General features: G+C 49.7%; 1 protein-coding gene across 1 annotated transcript in view; it reads right to left on the reverse strand.

Moving 5' to 3' along the window:
- SEMA5A (semaphorin 5A) overlaps positions 1–22597 on the reverse strand; it is a 446471-nt gene that overhangs the window by 277908 nt on the left and 145966 nt on the right. The window contains exon 3 of the mRNA XM_055132169.1: positions 8463–8659. Within this exon, the coding sequence (XP_054988144.1) occupies positions 8463–8583 (121 nt within the window). The 5' untranslated portion in view covers positions 8584–8659. The remainder of the gene's footprint in view (positions 1–8462; positions 8660–22597) is intronic.

Consider the following 22597-nt stretch of genomic DNA (forward strand, 5'->3'; position numbering starts at 1 on the left):
TCCGGGGGACACGAGAGATCCGAGAGAAGAGGTAAAACCGAGAAATCCGAGAGAAGAGGTAAAACCCAGAGGAGGGCGTTGGACACCGACACCTGCCAAACTCCAGAGCTAAAACTGAGCACGGTGGAAGATTCAGGGGGGCATGAGTTTTAGGAGGTGCATGAGACATGGGAGCTATAGGGGATCATGGGAAGTACAGGAGACATACATGGGAGGTGCCTGGGATCACAGGAGGTACATGGGGACACAGGAGATTCATAGAGACATTGGAGGTACATGTGATGATGGGATCTCAGAACATGCATTGGAGATACATGGGATCATAGAAAGCACATGGATATATGGGACGTGCATGGAAATATGGATGTACATTGGAGGTACACACAGATATGGCAGTGCATGGGGTCACGGGACATACATGGAGCTGTGGGGCATGCACACATCAGGGGATCTGCTAAGAAATAGAAAGGAAGATGTGGGACTAGCACGGGAGCGTGAGGCCCTCACAGAGTCACAATAGGTGGAGAGGAGAGGGTGTATGCGGATCATGGGACACACGTGCAACACACGTGGAGGCACGACCCAGAAGTGAAGCCCTTCTGGCCCTTCTAGCTTCCCCGTCCTGGCTTTGACAAGGCTCTGGTTTACTGTCGCTGCCCAAGTCACGCCTTCTCCAGACCCGGAGGAAGAATTAGCAGGCCAAGCTGTATTCGTGGCTCAAGAGAGTGTGAAAAAATGAGAGGGAGAGTGGTGAAAGGCAGAGTGACAGAGGAGAGGCAGTTAACCGGGCAGGGGGAGCAAGAGCGCGGGCACCTCAAGACAGTAGAAAAGGCAGAGACAGACTGGGGGTCCGGGAAATTACATGAAGAAAATCCAATAGTGAGTCACAAGACAGCTCAGATATCTCTACCATCACTTGTAACCACTCAATGCATTTAACATCCACGTGAATATAACGGCATATATACAACTCAGAAGAAAAATATACAAGGGAGTGGAGAGATAGCACAGCGGGTAGGGCATTTGATCTGCATACGACCGACCAGGAGTAATTCCTGAGTGTATAAGCCAGGAGTAACCCCTGTGCATCGCTGGTGTGACCAAAAAGGCAAAAAAAAAAAAAGAAAAAAGAAAAAAAGAAAAAATATATATATATCTATATATCTCCGATATGTGTGCGGTAATCATGAACACTGAGGCAGAAGAACAGAACCCAAATTAAAATCCTATTCTGGGGGCTGGAGCAATAGCACAGCGGGTAGAGCATTTGCCTTGCACGGGGCCGGCCCGGGTTCGAATCCCAGCATCCCATATGGTCCCCTGAGCACCGCCAGTGGTAATTCCTGAGTGCAGAGCCAGGAGTAACCCCTGTGCATTGCCTGGTGTGACCCAAAAAGCAAAAAAAAAAAAAAAAAAAAAAAATCCTATTCTGGGTCTTTTCAGTCAGGTTTCTTTGGCTCACCTTCAACTGTGCAGAGAAAGGCAGCCTTGTCTACCTGTGGGTTAAGGGTCAATGACAATGACAACCCAGGTGACTGCTCTCAGATCTTACCCAAGATCTGAAGCCAGCGCCTGGTCCCGGGCACTGACCATTCAATCCAGACCTCACTGCTCTTCAGGATGCTCCGAAGCGATTCTTAAACCAGCCCATCAATCCCTAAGTAAAGAGACACTTAACAGGGGCTCCAGCAGGCAGAGATAACGACCTCAGGGCCTGATGCAGAGGAAGAGCACCTGTGACATCACAGGTGGGGGGCACTGCAGGCACAGTGGCCTGGTCAGCACTGCCAGTGGACACAGTCCTCAAATGCCTCCAAATTAGTCGGGAGATGAAGGGTCCCAGGGAAAGGCAGCCTGAGCTGGTCATGACTCACCTTCCTGGAGTTCTTCCTGTGAGCATGATGTGAAATCTCTCCCCACACACCAATGCCTAGACGGGTGCCCGCTCTCTAAACAGCAAGCACGCTGGGCCACTTTAATCAATAGACACGCAAAAGCGGGATATGGCACTATCGCCTTAAGTAGATATTAAACATTTAAAACTAATTTCAGAGATGATTACGAGGCTCGGTGAGCATGCTGAGAAAACGCACTGTCTTGAAGGGTCAAAATATCCTCTCCCGCTGCCCCCCCTCAGCCTCGCTTCCTTATGCAACAAACATTTAAGCAAAGGACAAGGACATCAGCGTGAACTGAGCAGTGTGTGTGTGGTGGGTCTGGGGTTTCCACAGCCAACACACAATCAGAGAGAAATATCCACAATCAGAGAGAAATATCCCGGAACCCGGAGTCAAGGGAGCGACCTTGCAAGCACAGCAAAGCTGGCAGCGCGTGTTGAGCAATGAACTTGCTAGGCAAGAGGAGCCCGAGGTGGCAAATATTTTACTGAGGATGGGGAAAAAAATCATCCTGCCAGCACCTTCTGCCCAGCCAGGTACGTCGACTCGGCGTGCCAGCAGAGGCGTGCTGAGCGGTCGGCAGATGTTCCGGGGGCATCTGGCCCACCTCATTATCACAGAGTACACCCGACACGTGATGCTAAGTTGTGGCATTCAGTGAACGTGGCAGTCAGACAGGAAAGAGTCGAGATTACTCGGTCCTTCCCTTATTTTCTCATCTTCCCAGGGCCTGTCTCTATTTCAGACCCTCGGGTAGAGGCAGGCCATGCAATGCAGCCTTCCTGGAAGGTGGCAGGGCCAGTCTGACAGGAAGTGAGGCAAATCAGGGACTCCCTGGATTCCTAGTAGCCAGGGGGGGACCTTCGGGGACCACCTTCTCCCTTTGGAGCGGATCTTCCTTCCTAAAGCCCCCCAACTCTTGGCCCCGGGCCTGGTTACTCCTTCCCAGCCAAGATAAAGTTCCAACTCCCTTCCCTCCAGCCAGCCCTACCCTCACGGCCCCACCCACCTCTCTCTCTGGAGGTGCCCTGGAGGTAGGTTTCCTTCCTGGCAACTAATCCCATGTGTCACTCTGATCCCTTCCTCCTGCAGCCCTGCGTCTCTGCCCAATCCAAGGCCTCCCCCTCCTTGTGTCACTTGGCCCCTGCCTGTCACACTCTAACTGCTGTTCTCTTACAAGCTGGACCCCATCCTGCACCCCTGTCGGCCACACACACAATATCATTCTCTCCCTCCCCGTCTATTTCTTCACCTCCCAGTTACCCTTCCGTTCACTTCCATGTAGCTCAGACAAGAGCACCGCTGATAAGGGGCTATTGTACCACTGCACACGCGTGCTGAAGCCCTCACCTCACAGGCCTGCGGAGGTGCCCGTATTTGGAAACAGGCCCATTGCAGGTTGCTGGTAGTTAATATGAGCCTGCTGGGTTAGGGGGGACCCTAAATGCATACTGAGTGGGGTCTTTTTAAGCAAAAAAAGACAGAAGGACAGAGAGATCACATGATCTCTCTGAGAGATCACATCGTAGACACTAGAATGGAGTGACTAGAAGAATCCTTCTCTATCAGGGGCCGGAGGGACAGGACAAGTCAGCAGGGCACTGCCTGACAACATGACCAACCCAGGTTCAACCCCCTGCAACCCATGTGGTCCCCGACGCACTGCCAGGTGTGACCCCTAAGCACAGAGCCAGGAATAAGCGCTGGGAACTGCCAGGTATGTGTCCCCCGCAGCCCGCAACCTGCACGCCCCTCCCACCCCCTCCCCACCGAAACGATCTTTCTCTAGAGCACACGGCACAGCCAACAACTGGATTTTGAAGTTCCAGCTTCTTGGACGGAAAGAGACGATAGTTTTGTTGTTTGAAACACCCAGTCCGAGGTGCTTTATTACAAGCATCAAGAAATGTATACACCAATTATTTTCAGAATTTCTGGCCGAGTGACCCACTGCCTCCTCTTCCCAGGACACAGGGAACTCAGGACTAAACCAGGAAAGATAGACAGGCCAGGGTAATTTATTACTCAACCTCTGGCCCAAAACTGCCTCGAAATTAGCATTGCTGGGTATTCTGATGCAAATGTCATCTTTCTTAGTTGGTCCCCTGATGTCTTCCTCTTGACAAGGTCATTACGCCCAGAGCGGGACAGGAACTCCGCATTCTCCGTATGAAACCATCACACCCCCCACACCCTTCCTTCTCATTCTTCCCAACGGAACCAAGACCCGGGAACTGAACCCCACTGAGTCTCACCCCTCCTCTCTCCTGTCCTTTGGACTTCACGTCCCACTCGACCCTTTTTCTTTCTGTTTCTTGTGCCCGTTCCTCCCTGCTAGCCCACACTCTGGCCTTCTCCTCGTTGAGCAGATCACCATAGAGGAGGATCATCCTAAGATGCTTCTCAAACTCACACTTTACTACTGAGGCCCTACAAATCAGCTGCCTTTCCCCCGTGACCTACAACTTGGGCTAGCAGCTCGTGACTCACTACCTCTGGCACTTGCCTACACTTGCAGCGGTTCCTCCCCTCACCTCCGGCTTATATTCCCCTGCCCATCCTCGCTGAAACCCTCACAGAGTTTCATAAACACCTAGCCGTCTCTCGGGATAAGGATTGTTTTCCAGACTGGCAAACTCAGATGCCTCTCTCTGGGGTTCGACACCCTTCAGAGAATAAAATGCAGCAATCATTCGGGTTTAAATTCCTGAAATTGAAAACTCTTAAGAGGAAGTGCATTTTAACTTCTATCCTCACTACTTAGCATGAACACTAGTACAGAACAGCCATCGAGTGAATACCTGTTAATGTTTACTCAAAAGTAAAAGGATTCTGAGCTGCCCGCTACAAACGATGCTGTTAAACTAAATTCCAACATCTGACCCTGCCCTTGGCTTAGAAAGACAGGCGAAACAGAGGCAATTTCAGCTGAGTGAGAATTCCAAACTGTGCAACCTTTAAAAATGGGAAGCGAACAGTGGCCAACAAAACCAAGAGTGTGTTTTTTCTTTGACCCAGCAATCCCTCATGCACGTGTCTCTTCTAACTCAACGGTACCTTGCAAACCTATTAAAAGATGCTCTGCGGGAGGACATCTCCTTCATCATAACACTTTTCATGATTACAACTGTCATAAAATAATCCCAACAAAAAGATGTTGTGTAGGTTATGACTCATGACTAAGTGAAGAGCCAGGAGGCTTTAAAATAAAGCAACATAAATCTATATGCCGAGGGAATGGACTCCAGGGACCCTGCCCCAAAAAGCTAGAGATGAATTCATGTATTCCAGGGACCCTGCCCCAAAAAATTAGAAATGAATTCATGTATTTGAAATGCCTTTCTAAAAAAGAATAGGTATGTATGCCTGCGTATGAGTATATCTCTATGTAAAATGAAAAAAGTACAGGTAGAATTGGGGTTTCAATTGGTACCATAAGCACAGAAAAAAAAATGATTTCAAAGTAATGAAATCAAATGATTGCAAAGTAATGATTTTGTTCTAGTCCCCTAATGAGATATACACTCTGAGCACTGAAAGAAGAGAAAAATATCATCCTCAAGGGTTTGCAGTAATCAAAATGATCAGTCTCAGAGAAAACTCTTCTCCTGAAGTGAGTGAGGGTATCAGGAAAAGTCAACGGAATGATCTGCTTGGCCTGAAAAGATGAAAGAGCTGGCACCCAAGACAAAAATATGCAGACACAGATGTAAAGGGTTCATCGAAAACTGGATGTTCCGCAGATGTTGTACAAATCTAGGAAAACTTGCAGCGCATTGAGAGGAATATCTTTCTTAGCTGTAACATTGGAGAGACCGAATCAGGGGCACCCATACACTCAAATCAGCCAAACCACCCGATGCCCAGGTCCAGGGAGGAGGCAGGTGGGCGTGTTGGGCATCTCCGCATCAGAGAGCAAGTCGGCGGCCAGAGACTGCCACACCTGCACCGGTGCCCAGGACTGTGCGGGAAATGTGACCATGCCAGCTTTCAGGAGAAAAGTGGCTCCCCCAGCAGACAGAGTGCTTGCTGCATGCGACTTGTGTGGTTTTGAGCCCCAGCACTCAAAATGGTCCCCCAGATTCTGCTAGGAGTGATGCCTGGACCCCCACTCCTGCCTGGAGTGTTCGGTGAGCAGGGAGCCAGGAGTAAGTCCTGAGTGCCACCGGAAATGACCCCCCCAAACAAAAACAAACAACAGGATAAAAAATGGCAACTGGTTTAACATCAAATACTGAACTCTATTAGTATGAATCTGTATTAATATCATAGATGATAATAAAGCATAGTGGGTAGGGCGCTTGCCTTGCATGCAGCCAACCCGGGTTTGATTCCCCCATCCCTGTTGGAGAGCCAGGCAAGCTACCAAGAGTATCTCGCCAGCACGGCAGAGCCTGGCAAGCTCCCTGTGGCATATTCGATATACCAAAACCAGTAACAAGTCTCACAATGGAGACATTACTGGTGCCCACTTGAGCAAGTCAATGAGCAACAGGATGACAGTGACAGTGACAGTGAATAAAGATGTATTAATGAAGTTCTCAATAAATAAGAAAAAATAAAAGGAAAAACACTACATCTCACTGTCAGAGAATCAACTCGTGTGAAATCAAAGGTACTGGTAGAGGGAAAGGAAGAATAAAACTTATTCTGCTTCTCTTGTATAAACAAACCCACAGGATGCTCGAGTCGGTGAGGGAAAGCTCCTTCAGAGAGAAGCATTCTAGCTGCTATTAAGGAAGACAGAAGGAGAAGATGAGAACCCCCAGGTTTACACCCACCAGGTTTGGCGGGTTCGGGGAGTGGTCCTTAAAGACTGCTAATTTCACACGCAGGTGTCTTCTCTGCAGATGGGAAGAGCAAGCAACACAGTCAACAACACAGCAGAGACAAACAGCTCCAACCCATATCTGAGCAGGACGCTTCATGCTAGTCAGAAATCGCAGAAATATTCAGGACAGAACAGCGGAATGGCACCACGGGGTGCGCTCAGCCAAACCCGTCCTAGGAGACATGGCAGCATCGAGAGCCTGAGTCTCTTCACAAATTAATTTTCAGGGGAAATAACAGAAAACTCGTAGAGGAGTTACAGGCTTGAGCAAAAGATTCAGCTATCAGCATGTGCGACTTCTTTTTTAGACTGTCAGTTGGACTATTCTGGAAAATCAGACTTAAGCACTCAGAAACCACTGGTGCTCTTGCAATGCTCTTTGAGGGTTTAGCGATACCTGGGGACTTATTTGTTCTTTGTTTATGTTTGATATGGTAATGGTATTGTGAATTCCTTATGCCCCACTGTCATAAAATGGATAGTAGAGATAAAAAATTGTTTGATCTCCTTTTTAAAAACACAAATTGGAGGGGGTCACACCCAGCAGTGCTGAGGTCTTACTCCTGGATTACCACGTGCAAGGCAACAGCCCGATTCACCGTATTATCACTCTGGCCCCAAATATTGTTTGATTTCTTGACATAGCTTCAAAACTAACTTGGTGGGCATAGAAGAGAATGTGGGTGGGAATTTAAAAAGAAAAAGGTGAGTTCTGAATTACTAAATAGGAGGAATGATCTTAGACTGTCCTTTCCAATTTTGTATCTGTTTGGAAATGTCCGTGAAACAGAGTTTTAAAAATGTAAAAGGCTATTTGTGAGATGAATTATTAAAATGTAACCTCTGATTAGCTATACTTAGCCTGATAACATAATTGTAAGTTCCTTGAAGTCGGAGAGAGATTAATTTTCTTTTCCTCTGAATGCTGACAGTACCCATGGCTTCAAGAACTCTAAATAAATTCTGATGAGTTCAAGAATAAGTGAGTGGATATACAGACTAATTTGTTAATCTCTCAGATCCACTTAATGCTGGAGACATGGGAGCAAATCTGTGCACCTCGCCGTTTCCCCAAGGCGAAGACGCAAGCTTCGTGGGAAGACCGAGCGAAACCCCCACGTGAAGGTTTGATTTTGCTTTCCGGTGGTTTAATTAGATTCTCGCCATCCGCTGGCTCAAATGCTTAGGAGCTGGCAGCATCTACAAGATCAAGTTGGGATATTCTACCACTGATACCACTGACCGTGGGTTCTTCTTGAGACGGGGATAAGTTTCCGGAGATGACATTGTCTCGGAGGCTTTTCTTTCTTTCTTTCTTTCTTTCTTTCTTTCTTTCTTTCTTTCTTTCTTTCTTTCCTTCCTTCCTTCCTTCCTTCCTTCCTTCCTTCCTTCCTTCCTTCCTTCCTTCCTTCTTTCTTTCTTTCTTTCTTTCTTTCTTTCTTTCTTTCTTTCTTTCTTTCTTGTCACACCCGGCGATGCACAGGGGTTACTCCTGGCTCATGCACTGAGGAATTACCCCTGGCGGTGCTCAGGGGACCATATGGGATGCTGGGATTCGAACCCAGGTCGGCCGCGTGCAAGGCAAACGCCCTCCCCGCTGTTTTGCCGCCTTTCTAAAGCAGGGTCTGAACCCAGAGTGGCCGTAGAACAGCAAGACGCCCGGCGCTCGGCGTGCACGGCCCGCCCCGCGCAGGCCCGGCAGGCGGCCCGTGGTCCTGATGCGGGGCCCTTACCTTTGTAGGAAATGATGGGGTGCTCGGCGCGCTGGCAGCCCGCCGCGTCTGCCTCGGCCTGGACGAGTCCCCAGCAGCCCAGGCTCGAGAACAGCCACGCGATGACGCAGGGGCCCTTCATGGTGGCAGGGGGCCGTGAACTCGGGACACGGGTCTCCTAGCCAGAACCTCGTCTCGCCGTCATGGGAGGGCAGCGCCTGAAACACACCAAGGGGGAGGCAATGAGCACGCGCCAAGGCCCGAGGCAGGTGGTCTTGGTCGAGCCGTTTTCCTAAGAAGCTTCCCGAGTTTCAAAAAAATCACCATTTCTTAGATTCCCCGGGCGTGGGAGCAAAGCAAAGAACGGCGCCTCCTCCCTTCCTCCCCATGATTTTGTGAAATAAACCATTTGGTCCTCGCTCACAGTCACTACAATGCACACAAATAACACTGCGAGTGGGTTTGCGAGAGAATATTAATTTGGAATTGCCTGTTATGAAATGTTCATCATGTTAAGAAATAATCAGCTCCGAGAAATATGTATCTCACTAGACCACAAAGGTGGCCAAAGGTGAAATATTAACTAAGTAGGCCGTCATGCCAGAACTTGCTGAATAAAATTCAACACGGGCCAAAGAAATCATTACTGCTATATTTAATTTGGGATCATACATATACATATATATAGGGTTGCATGCATCCCGTGAGAGAAATCGCATGCACACACAGGGCACCAACAGTCATTCACTTTCTTCTGATTGTGTATTTGAACATGACAGCAAGTTCCTGCACTGGTTTTCAAAATCACTGACTTCCTTGGCATTCCCATGTCTTCTGTTTTCTAAACCACAAAAGAAATACCAGGTTTTCATCTTTTCTTCTTAATAAACACGTGATGTGCATTAGTTTGGATGTTATCCTTGGCAAAACCTTACAACAGGGCCAAGTTCATTCACTACTCAGGGCAGAAGATAAACCGCGGATTGTACGGGAGAAACATCACAGTTGACGCCGCACAGGTGAGCCATCAAAGCTGCCAGGGGAACCCGGCTGACAAGCTGGGACCTGAGGACTGGCTTTCCTTGGAACACCATCCTCAGTCCCCACACAGAAATGGGCCCATTGTGGCGATCTTCAGATTGCCAAATGTCCCGGGCACCCTACTTAATACGGCAACAGCTATTGTCAGTTACAAATCATTGGAATCGGTTTATGTTATCCAGCTCTTCCCAAATGGTCCACATGGCAGAATTATCCCCTGAACGTCACAGATGACTCACTGCCAAGTGCCTGGTTGGGGCCCAGCGTGCATTCAACGCATGTACACTGAGCCCCTACTGGGTGGAAGGAAAGGACAGTGCTGGAAGCTGGTGACTTTAAAGACGATGAATCGTTTAAAAGATGAAGAAGGTTTAAGCAAGACAGGCTAGTAAAAATAACTACCATCCAAGCTGTTAGAAAAATCATAAAAAGAAGGAGTTCCGTGGGAGTTGGGAGTAGGACTGCTATTTTGAGGGGTCCGAGAGGAGGCCACGGGGGATAATCTGAGTTTTGTGCGGGGGGATAAAGAGGATGTTAAGAGATACAGCTGGCTGGAGGTACATTCCACGCCCGGGGGGAGGGGGGAGACACACACTGGCAGGCAAGAGACGAAAGCAAGCAACGGATCTGGGGACAGGCTTCACCCGGGTCTTCCCAGAGACTCAGGGTAGTGGCAACAGGAACTGCATTTGGACAAGAACGACGCCCAAATCCTACGTCTGTCCTTTCCGACACTTATGTTACATCAACACGAAAACAAGGATAAAATTGATTTCACAGCAGAAATCAATTTGACAGCAGAACACATAGAAAGTTGTGGGGAGGTGATCGTCCAAAGCACTAAGTGGATCCGAAGCTACGGAAACGGCACGGAGCAGAAATACATAAAGCTGTGACGTCAGGGGTTGCCGATATGAACCAATGTCCAGGCCAAGAGGAAATCACCCAATAAGATGTGCAAGGGAGACAGAGAAAATTTAAGTCACGGGATGACTTTCTCCCCTTCCCCACTGAAGGGGCGAGGAGGAAGGCGCGAGCCCGCCCTTTGTCTGGGACCTGGCTTACCTCTTCAGACAACACCAGGGAGGGCATGTGAGATCCCAAGCCCAGACCCTGACTCTGAAGACTAAAGGTCCGTACACACACACACACACACACACACACACACACCCCACTCTCTCTCATAGAACACATTCTCAAGGGCACTCGGATCAGATGCCAGATCTCCCATTCTATGACCAGAACACCAGAGGTCATACCTGGGGGCTCCTGCTGACATATGCCACGTCCACTGGCCAGGCCTCCTGATATCCAAGGGAAGCAGAAACCCGCGGCATGCCCTCAGTAAATACCCAGAGCACAAAGAATCCAGCCACCTGAGCATTTGACACCAAAATGTGGGATATCACGGAATGGTTTAGCATTTCTCAACCAGTTCCCAACCCCCGTGAGACTCCATCTGTGGCCCAGTTCACGGAATTTTCACCTGGAATGTCATGGGGACCCTCTAGGGTCCATCTAGCCCCCAGTCGAGAAGTACTGGTCTAATTTATTAAACTTGGGAGAACAGAAAGCAAAGAGGCACAGACAGACTCTTTATATTGATGATATAAAGAGGCTTTGGAGTTTTGGTACAATGTATTTAAGTAGAACAATCAACAGAAGCATTGTGTATAGATGAAAATGATCGCTGGGCTTGTGCATGCAGGAGTTACATGCTGAAAGAATATTAAGTGAATACAGTCAAATATTGGAAATTCAGATTGTATGAACAAGAAAAGAAAAAAAAATAAAGAATCTAGCATACATCCTTGGAAGGGTGAAAATCACAGGTGTGGTTAAGAGAAGCCGGGAGAAAGCGTAAGAGGAAACTGGGTAAAGAGAGCTGTTTATTTCAAAGTTGTGATAGAAGTAATTGTCCAGGATGAGAGAAGGGAAACAGTGCATGAAGGGAGTATCCAATAGGGAGTTCCTACAAGTTGGAATGTACAATAACACATCCAAGGGGCCAAAGTTGTGTGCAGGAGGCTGCCAGTTGGATCCCGTGTGTGACTCGCGTGTGCTATGTGATGTCCAACAGCTCTGCTCCAGGAGCCCCTGGCCAGATGGGGTGTGTGGACTCCGGCACACAAGTACTGAGTCTAAAAGATGCTCCACCCCCCTCGGCCGGAGCGTTAACCCCGGCAGGCACAGGTGTGGGCACCCAACTGACAGTCGGCCAGCACCACAGTCAAAAGTGTTCAGGTATGACATCTCCAAGCAAGAGTCCCAGCGGAGCCCTGGGTCCAAGCGGGTGCGCACCGTGTCAGATATGGGTGCGACCCCTAGTCTCTGCAGCAACACAGGGAGTGAAGGGGGAAAGATGGGGGGAGCGGCTTCTCCACTGCATTCTGAGGACGGGGCAGGGGTCACCCCCTTGGCGGCCACACAGCCAGTGGCCACTTTGCAGATGCAGTTTTAGCAGGCTGGGAGACAATCCACGGAGCCAGGCACTGAGAAAGGAAAGGCTGGGCCCGGCACAGCTGACCTGTTCCCTCGATAAGCACCAAAAATCCTGTGCGACCGATTCCATTCTGAAAGGTGCCACTCAGGCAAGTTTGGGTGTTACCCAGGACTGAATGTGGCTCCTCGCAAGAAGCAGAGACCCGAGAAGAGATGGTGGACAAAGATGACAGAAGACTCCCGGCTCTCACACCCAGAACCGTGCAAGCTGGGAGCGGCACAGGTACAGGGCGCCTGCAGATCAGAGAGGCCAGGGGGCTTCCCTCGGAGGGCAGAGCAGGCCCCTGCAGGTGGGGAAGGCACAGAGAGGTCACAGGGCATCAGGGGCACGGCCCTGGCCGCCCTTCATCCCAGAGGCACAGCGTGGAGAAGGGACAAAGGAGACGCACACAGCTCTCGTGTCCTGGATTATAAAACTCAAAGTGTGGCCCAGGGTCCGAGAGATACCTCAAAGGGGTAAGGCACTTGCCCTGCTCTTCAGTCCCCAGCAGCAAAGAGGGTTCCTCAAGCCCACTAAGAGCAATCCCTTGGATATGGAGAGTATCATGCTAAGTGAGATGAGTCAGACAGAGAAGGACAGATATAGAAGGACTGCACTCATTTGTGGAATATGAAAGAACGTAACAAGAGACTGACACCCAAGGACAGTAGACACAAGGGCCAGGAAGATGGCTCCATGGTTGGAAGCCTGCCCCATGAGCTGGGGGAGAAGGCAGCTGGGATAGAGAAGGGATCACTAAGTCAATGATGGTTGGAGGGATCGCTCAGGAGGGTAGATGTGTGCTGAAAGTAGATAAAGGACCAAATGTGATAGTGTCTCAGCATCAGTATTGCAAACCATAATGCCCCAAAGTAGAGAGAGAGTATGGGGGAAACTGTCTGCCATGGAGGCAGAGAGGGGGTTGGAAAGGGGGATGGTATACTGGGGTCATTGGTGGTGGAAGGTTGCACTGGTGGAGGGATGGGTGTTTGATCATTCTATGACTGAAACTCAAACATGAAAGCTTATAACTATATTTCATGGTGATTCAATTAGAAAGAAATAAAGAAACAAAGAGAGAAAGAGAAAGAGAGAAAGAGAAAGAAAGAAAGAAAGAAAGAAAGAAAGAAAGAAAGAAAGAAAGAAAGAAAGGAAGGAAGGAAGGAAGGAAGGAAGGAAGGAAGGAAGGAAGGAAGGAAGGAAGGAAGGAAGGAAGGAAGGAAGGAAGGAAGGAAGAAAGGAAGAAAGGAAGAAAGAAAAGAATGATCCCTGATGCAGAACAAGGAGTAAGCCCTCAACACTACCAGGTATGGTCCAAAACAGAAACGAAAATCTCCAAATAAGATTCATTTAACCTTGGGGAAAGAAAAAGTCTCAGACACTTCTTTTCTTCTCCTTCTGACCCCAGGACGAGGCTGACCACCAGGTCCACATGGGGTAGGCCTGCAGCCCCTCCGCGCTGCGTGCAGGACAGCCTGGCTCTGCAACCCAAGGGGGCTGCAGACAACATCCCCGTCTCACAGCCAAAGAAACCAGCGAAGATGAAAATACAGGCAAGTCGGCGTCAGTCAGAACCCTCACAAGAGGATGTGTCCACACCCCAAGTCTGCGCCCAGTGGGTACCCGGGCACACCAAGAGCACCTCCACGTCCTCAGAGCAGGAGTCCAGCAGAAGATGGACAGAAGCATTGCCCTGTCCTCGGGTCAGTGAAGGGCTGGAGACGACTCCCTCTCCTGCACTCCATCTCCCACAGCGTCGCCATCCAAGTCCTTTCTAGGACCTGTGAATCCAGTTACAAGAACCAAGAGCCCCTGGAACATCCTTGGCATGGATACTGGCTCTCCCCTGGGAACCAACGTCTTTGCTTCCACAAGGAAGCACTGTAGCACTGTTGTCCTGTTCTTCATCGATTTGCTCAAGCGGGCACCAGTAACGTCTCCATTGTGAGACTTGTTGTTACTGTTTTGGGCATTTCGAATACCCTACGGGTAGCTTGCCAGGCTCTGCCGTGAGAGCGGGATACTCTCGGTAGCTTGCCGGGCTCTCCGAGAGGGATGGAGGAATCAAACCCGGCAAGGCAAACGCCCTACCCGCTGTGCTATCGCTCCAGGAAAGGCAGAGAAAAGTCACACAGGTGACTGAGGGGGGGGCCATCCCCAGGACTTGGAGGGGCCCCAGGAAGGAAGTAGGGGAAGTCACCAGGACAGGCAGGAGCAGCCAGAGGCAACAAGGGTTCAAGACCAGGAAGATGAAATGACAAGTTTGCTGTGTCCAAATACAGAGAGCCATGGATGGGCACAGGTGACCGTGAGGGAGGTATAATTTCCAGGGCATAACACGTTACCTGTGGGTTTTTCTTCTTAAAATAACGACTCTAAGCAGTCATCACGGGCCAGTGCAGGGCTGACAGCCCTCATTTAGAGAATGGGCTTCTCCCAACGCCCCAGCGAGCACGACTGCCTCCATGAATAGTCTGTGGCTCCAAAGAGCGCCCTCCTGAAATAGAAGCTCCCTCCTTCCTGGGCTCTGTAATTGCTTCTTTGACTGAATCATGGAACTCTGTTCTGTCGGGGGCAGGAAGGGGGGCAGGGGACGGGGTCATATTTATGTTGGGAGTTAAAGAAGGCTCTGTCCCAGCTATGATCCTTGCTCTTGAGAGTAGCATTTCACAGTCTCACCACCCTGGTCTCCCCCCCACCAGGGGCCAGTGACGCCTCCTCTCCGTTGTGTCCACGCATAAACTGTCCCCACACAATGCCAAGTCACGGCAGATGGAAATATACATCCAAGTGTCTCTCCCGCTTTGGAGATTAAGCAAGTGAACATCATTTGAAATATGACTTTTTAAATATGCTGCTATAAATCACCCATTTGACTCTGCATTGAGTCACTTCAGTAAAAATTTCCAATAAAAACGAAAGTCATGTTAATTATGACTTTTTTGCTCGATGGGAGATTGTATTATGAAGGAATTCTCAAAGCATTAATTTCTATAAAAGTTGCGCTAGCTTCATCCTAACCACCTCTAGCAAATTAAAAGTATGTGAGTTGAGTTCATGCTAAACAAGCAATAGTGCCCATAACAATTTTTGTTATAGGGACCCAGCTGGGCTAAAGAATGGAGACATAGCTGCTGTCCTTACTTCAGTTCCCCTGCGGTTCCTGTGTCTCTCCTGGGATGAAGGCGCCCTGTAAGTGCTCACCCTAAATAAGCCAAACCTGGTGTATAAATGTCTCTGCAATAAATAACGTTTCCCATTCACACCCACACTGCAAATGAATAGGCTTTAGGGAACAGAAAATAGACTGTTCATTTCAGTTGTTTCTTCTTTCTTAAGGCTGTCAGATAAAAAAGAAATGAACGGAATGAAAGCTTACACAAGAAGTTCCGCTCAGAGAACCGCATCTAAGCAGTTATGAATAAAAACAGACCCCAAACCAGCCCCCAGTTCCGCTCCCCCGGGCACACGGCCTCGCTGCAGCCCCGTCCTGTGGCTGACCCCCGTCCTCTGCAGCCCTCTGACCCACTGGCCCCTGGAAACCCTCCCCGCCCGGCCCCTACCTGAAGGCTGGAGCCCCTTCCACACTAGCGGGAGGAGCAGGGGAGAGGCGGGAGGCACCCCGGCTCCAGGCCAGCCCCCAGCAGAGCCGGCCTCCGTGTGCGGGCGCTGAAGCCGCGCGCTGGTCTCTGCATCCTGGAAAGTGCCTCTCCTGGAGCCTCACACACACCAGGGCAGGATGTGGGGGCGCGGGGGCTGGACGGCTCCCCGGCACGCCGCCCCACGGGCTCCCTGCCCTGCCCTGCCCTGCCCGGATCCCAGGGCTCACACGAGCTGATCGCCCAGACTGAAGTCTCGACTCGATGCAAAGCAGCAGAACCCCCAAGGAGCGGCCCCACCGCGCCTGCCTCCACCTGGACTTATCCCTGCACGCCCTGGCACCGCCAAACAAGGGGTCAGTTACACAACCACCAGCTGCTGCCAAGCAAACAGCCCTGCCCTATTCTAAACCTCTCGGGATTCCTCGCCGCTTTCCAAAGAAAATACGGCGCCCTTTCACCCACAACCCCTCCCTCCAGTTCCAGCCCCGCGTCTCCCCCTGCCCGGGCTGTTCCGTCAGCCCCTCGGGCCAGGAGAGCCCTTGGGGGGGATGCCCGCATGCTCGTACACACGGTGTCGTGCCACGGCGGCTTCCACCGTCCACAGGCACCACGCTAGCCCCACAACGTCCACGGCAGGGCCGGGGACCCCAACCGTGCAGGCGGCCCCTCCCGCCTCCCACTGCTCGGCCAGCCAAGTCTGCACAGAGGGCCTCGCAGCCTCATCTGCCCTCTGTGCTCCCGAGGCTGCATCTGACGGGGAAGAGGCGGGGGCCGGAGCCTAGTCAGGGCCCAGGCTCTTGCATCCCAGCCCGCTCGTTCCAGGGTCCAAGCCCATCACAGACGTGTGACTTAGCATTCAGAACGCCCATCCCTTTGTCACGGAGCAAGCACCCCTGGGCAGAGGCTGGCTCGAACCCTGGCTACTTATCAGATAGGACCCAAGTGGCCCCAAGAGCTGCAGAGCGGGAAGGAGGGCCCGGGAGGGTGCCTGGGCTCTGCGTTGAGTGTGGAGAGCAGAGCACCAAGGAGGAGCTAAAAGGGATCTTCCAGGCCAGCGCGCGGTCAGGTGTGCAGACGCAGACCTCATGCAAGCAGGCCCTTCCACCCCTCTCTGCGTCACGCTCCCGGCCTCCCCGTGCACGCTGACATGCCACACACGCTTCGGCGAGAGAAAGAACATCTGAGTCAGCCCACAACAAAGTCTGGTCTCCCCAAGACGTCCTAGGAGGTAAACTCAGGGTGAGTAAACAGGAAGTGCTGTAGGGGAGTCAGTTAATCCAGTTTACCCCATGGAAGGCCGTTCCCTGAGGGCAGGAGCAGTGCCTCCAATCTGGGGGAGGCTGGGGGCTGCCGACGATATATCGTGAGGGGGTACTTCCGGACCACAGACCAAGTCAAGCATCTCTCTGACAATCAACAGACAGAAGTGGGACCAAGATCTTAAGAAACCAAGGAAGATGGGCTGGAGCAATAGCACAGCGGGTAGGGCGTTTGCCTTGCATGCGGCGAACGCGGGTTCGATCCCCAGCATCCCATAGGGTCCCCTGAGCACCACCAGGAGTAATTCCTGAGCGCAGAGCGAGGAGTAACCCCTGTGCATCGCCGGATGTGACCCAAAAAGAAAAAAAGAAAAGAAAAGAAACCGAGGAAGAGGAGGATTCCTATTGGGTGAAGAAAAAAATGAGCATCCTGGCTTCTGAACGGGTCTGAATTAGATGGTTCAAACAAGCAAGGATAGATCTGGAAGAGAGAGCCGCGTTCTGGGCTGGAAGGACCACAGTGAATGAATCTCTGCTCTTTCTTTGCAGGAACATCAGACAGTTTCAAGCCTGAGCAGGAAGCAAGATTAAATGAAGAATCAATAAAACAATAAACTTAAGTTAATGCATGGTGTTCAAGTAAACAGATTCTTCTAAGCTTTTCCAAAAACCATAACCACTTTGTATTCTTTGGAAATAAAGTGAAATTAAAGTTCTCTTGTTATCGTGTTAAGTGTGTATATAACAATCAGATTCCTATAATATACTGAATCTTCCATGTTTACACACTATTTTATATGAAAAGTATTTACATTACTTTCACCCATGCTCTTTGACTGCCAGACTTTAGCCAAAAGAGCTTCTACACTGGAATGAGCAGAACATAGTCAGGATAGCTGAAAACAATGACTGGCCTTAATAGCAGAAGTGGCACTAGCTACCACCCCCAGGTACGGGAGTAAGTGGTTTCCTTTGTTATTCATAGCTTTTTCATCAAATCTGAACTAAGATGAGATGGAATTTTATGACTATATAAAGTGACCTCATGGTATAAAATGTGGAAAAGCAAACATTAAACTATTTTATACATTTCAATAATGGTTCTGCTCCAATGACCTTATTTTATATTCTCTTCAAAGGGAATTGTTATTACACGTCTGCCTTTTACCCTTGTTTAGCTCCAGATGGCCTAGAGGAACTATAAAAAAATAAATGAAGTCCATTAGATAAAATTATTATTTATACAAAGGCAATACTCATTTTATCTGTCAGCAGGTTTTAAAAGCAAGTAAAAGTTCATACAATCTCCTCTTGTGTTGGCTCAACCAATGAGAACCCTCCCAAAGACAGAAAGAAAGAAAAAAACTAAAGAAATGGGTCCTCCAAGGCAATGCTAACTGTATCTATATATGGACAATTTCCACGAATTTATCTGGCGAAATTTCTTCAGGCGATCTCATGTGAACACAATAAGATAATCAAGTAATAAATGCTTCTCATGGGTGTGAACATTATTATCCAACAGGCCCATTTGCCTTCAGTTAGATAATGCCACTTTCTCTCTCGTCAACCAGAACGTGAATTTCCTCTGCCAACACGCAAACACATGCCACGGTAGCAGGGAGACACAAGCCTGTGCTGTCCCTTTCCTGAACATGTCACTGCTTACCACCCGGTGTCCAAATCCACTGAGCTCATGTCAGTGTTTCTCAACAGGGACGGATGGTCACAGACGTAAGAGTAACGACGGGAGGGGGATCACAGCCCCAGACTGGGAGGGTCAACTGGGAGGATGAAGGAAGCAGCCAGGGTTAAAAAAAAAAAAAAAAGTTGAAAAAGACAGGTTTTTGCAGGGGCTGGAGCAATAGTACAGCAGGTAGGGCATTTGCCTTGCACGTGGCCAAGCCAAGTTCAATTCCCGGCATCCCATATGGTCCCCTGAGCACTGCCAGGAGTAACCCCTGTGCATTGCCGGGTGTGACCGGGGGGGAAAAAAAAAGAGGTTTATGCAACTTGTCTACCCCACTTGTGCCCACTGTTCTGGTCTCTCAAGAACAGCCAGAAATGCAACTTCCCTGCTTTCCAGAAAGCCCCGGCTCCCTGCAATCTTCTGCATAGACACCTCTTGTTTCCCCGTTAAACAAAGATGCACCCCAAACTCTGCTAAACTTGATCTCATTTCAAGTTCCGCACAATAAACGGAAAATCTTTCAAACCCACGTGGCTTTACATAGATCCCAAACATGAACGTTTTCCAAACATGCCCTTGTCTCCAAAACCTCCATACATCGTTCTGAACTGTACGTCAAATAATCCATCTCCTTATAAATAAGCTGAAGACGCCATCAAAAGGGGCCTCCTGATCTGCCCTTCCCAATCATCCCTGGCACCCACTGCCTACGGTGGACACAGCCTCCACCGCCCGCAGACACCCAGCTCATCATCCAAGACTCACTGGCGTCTCCCTCCCCCTCTTCATACCCCTCTTCTGTATGGCCCTGGCACCCAACAACCCCTCCTTCACCCACGTACCCCACTCACCCTGACAGATCTCGCTGCACCTCTGAGATTTTAGCTGTTCCTTGGTTGCTTTCTCTGACTCCATCCTTAACGTGTATCTCTTAGGAGACTTTTCTGATTTTTCTCCCCCGTTTCCCCATCCACACCTGGCTCCACTTTACAGCAACACTCACTGCTATCAGATTACAGTCTTTAGTGCCCTGAAATATAATTACCGGCGTATCCCCGATTCTAAAGCAAAGCTACAAACGTCTCAACTGTAGAGACTATAGAATATGGTTAGGCAAATAATCACCCTGGAGAAACGAGTGGATGGAGAAAGAGCATGCAAACCCACATCCACGGCTCCGCGGTCTTTACGGTACTTAGACTCCCACTGAAATGCTACCCATGTGTCCTTTCCTCTCAGGATGTTCCTGCTTATTGTCACAGATGCTTTATTCTTGCATTAAAATTCTCTGAACATCTGGTCCAGATACAAGGATTCCCATGGTTTTGAGAAATATCCTTTCTAAATGTCATAACTTTCCAATTAATGGTCAAAGGGATGAAAGGATTATTGTATACAGACTGACAGAAAAGAGGAAGTCCCCTGGGTCTGGAAGCAAGAAGCCACATGAGGGGATTTAACCAAAGTGCGTGAACCCAGAAGCACTCAGGTAAGTGATCCTCATACACCCTAATGCCTGCAACTACATGGGCAGTCAAAGAACTAAAACAGAAGGGTCTTAGAATTCATAGCGAAATAAATCCATCAAATTCTTGAATTACCATCTGACAAATGTATAGATGTCAAATAAAGATACACTTTGGGGGAAAAAAAAAAGAGATCAGTGGAAAATCCAGCTTTGATATTCTCAGACTTTAGTTAGGATCATCCCTTATCTTAGACACCTGACCATGCCTATTTAGACCCAGGTATGTCAAGATGGATGCCCTGGAGTCCATTCAAATCTGTCGCAGTCCAAGGGAAGGCAAGGGATACCATCGAGGGGGCTTCCAACTGTTTTCTTAAAGAAGGTAATAATTTCCTGGAAATAGAAGGGTGGTGTCACTAAGTATTATTTTTCTTCTAAAAAAAAGAATATAAAAAATTTCTTCTGAAGAGGTTTAATAAGTTTAGAGATCTCTGTTCCAGGAGAAAAAATTAGATCAGGTGCCCTCATGTTTATTTTGTAGTGACTATAGTAAAGAAAAAGAATAAGAAATCCGCATCAAATTATAAATATATGATATATGGGAACATATCAAATCCAACAGTACGCTAGTTGGAAAACAAGAATAACCAAGAATGTACTAAGACATTTATGTACAGGGGTGGGAGCGTTAGCACAGCGGGTAGGGTGTTTGCTCTGCACGTGGCTGACCTGAGCTCAATTCCCAGCATCCCACATGGTCCCCTGAGCACCGCCAGGAGTAATTCCTGAGTGCAGAGCCAGGAGTAACCCCTGAGCATCGCCGGGTGTGACCCAAAAAGAAAAAAAAGAAGAAGAAGAAGAAAGACATTTATGTACAGTGTGAATATATCTGTTACTTTTCTCAGAAGAAAATCAAGATGTGTCCTCACTCCTCCCCCTCTTACAGATGTGGAGGCCACTCAAGGGGGTCCCGAGAAATCAGAAACTGTCACAGCTCAGCGCCCAGCACAGGCCGTCTGCAAACCCTGCCAGGGCGAGGAGCGCTGTGGGGAAAGGCTGTGACCGCAGGCCTGAGCAGGCGGGCCCCGTCCTGTGGAGAGCTGGGGTAGGGAACTGCTGAGCCGGAAGCGGCCATCTGGGGTTGGCCAGCGACACAGGGAGAGTCCTGCAAGGGCAGCAGGGCACGCCCAGGCCTGTTAGGGAAGCCCCCTGCTCTTCTCGCCATGCGCCCATCTCAGCTGCACCCACCTCTGCCCTTGGTCCTCCGGACCGGCTCAGCGAAGGGTGTGTGTGATGAGAGGCAGCGGGAAATAGAGGCTGAACCGAATTAAAAGGCGGAGGAGCACTTGGCTCAGGGTTGTCACGGCCAGCCTGTGGCCAGAACAGGCCACTGTGTCTGTCGCCTTCTCTGAAGAGACTCAAAGGTCTGCCTGGGTCCGCTGTGCTGCTCCAGCACTGACCCCCCACGACACTGGGACATCCAATGAAGGAAGACGCGGAGGCTCTATTTTTACCAGCCTGAGTGTGCGCTTCCCTGGGGACAGAGACCTCACTGAGTGGCCAGCTGCAGCATCATTAGCCAGCGCCGGGGTCAGGGAACTCGCTGACCTCTGACTCGGAGAGAGACCCGATCAATGAGGCGTGAGCACTGCCTGCAGAGCTGTGGGAACCCTTCTCCTCAAGACAAACCCTTCTGGCCCGGGGTGGCAGTAGGGTAAGACCTGGAACAGCATCCACAGGCTGCAGAATGTGTGTGCCTACGCCAGCCCCAGCCCTTCCTCAAAAGCCCAGCTCCCGACCCCTTTTAAAACTTCACTTGGTGGCAGAGAATCCCCTCCAGCCAAACACAGACCCGGCAAGCCAGAGTCTTCCCCGGGCTCAAACCTCCTTCCCGTCAGAGGCTCCGCATCTCAGCTAGGTTCACTGCTCAGTGGTCAAACTACACACACACACACACACACACACACACACACACACACACACACACACACACCATTAACCCTTCAGTGCAAACGTCTACACACACACACACACACACACACACACACACGCGCGCGCGCGCGCGCCCTTAACCCTTCAGTGCAGACGTCTCACCTGCGCCTCTATTTCCTCTCTCACCTGACTCAGCTGCAGCCACTCTGGCTGGTCTTGGCACTTTTCCGAGTTGCCTCTCCTGCCCCCAAAGTCCATCCTCTGGGTGGGGACTGCCATTAACCTTGTAAAGAATCCAAAAATTCCAAGTCATGGGAGCAGAGACGGAAACAGTGGCTGCCGCAGGGCTGGGGCAGGAGGGAGCGGAGAGCTGGGAATCACCGGATACAAACTTGTAGTTACAAGATGAAAAACTTCTGGGAACTAATTGCAGCACGGTCGCTCTAGCGAATAACACCATGAGGTGCACTTAAAATTTGCTAAGAGACTAGGTCTTAAATGTTCTCACCACAAATAAATAAAGAATTACAGCCATGTGAGCTGGTGGACATGCTAGCAATCTGATGATCACCACTCCACCATGTGCTCATATATAAGAACACCAAAGTGCTCACCATAAATACAATTTTTATATGTCAATTCCAGTTCAATAATGAGAGCAGAAAGAAACAACTAAAAGAGG

This window comes from Sorex araneus, chromosome 1, assembly GCF_027595985.1.
Source record: "Sorex araneus isolate mSorAra2 chromosome 1, mSorAra2.pri, whole genome shotgun sequence".
NCBI lineage: Eukaryota > Metazoa > Chordata > Mammalia > Eulipotyphla > Soricidae > Sorex > Sorex araneus.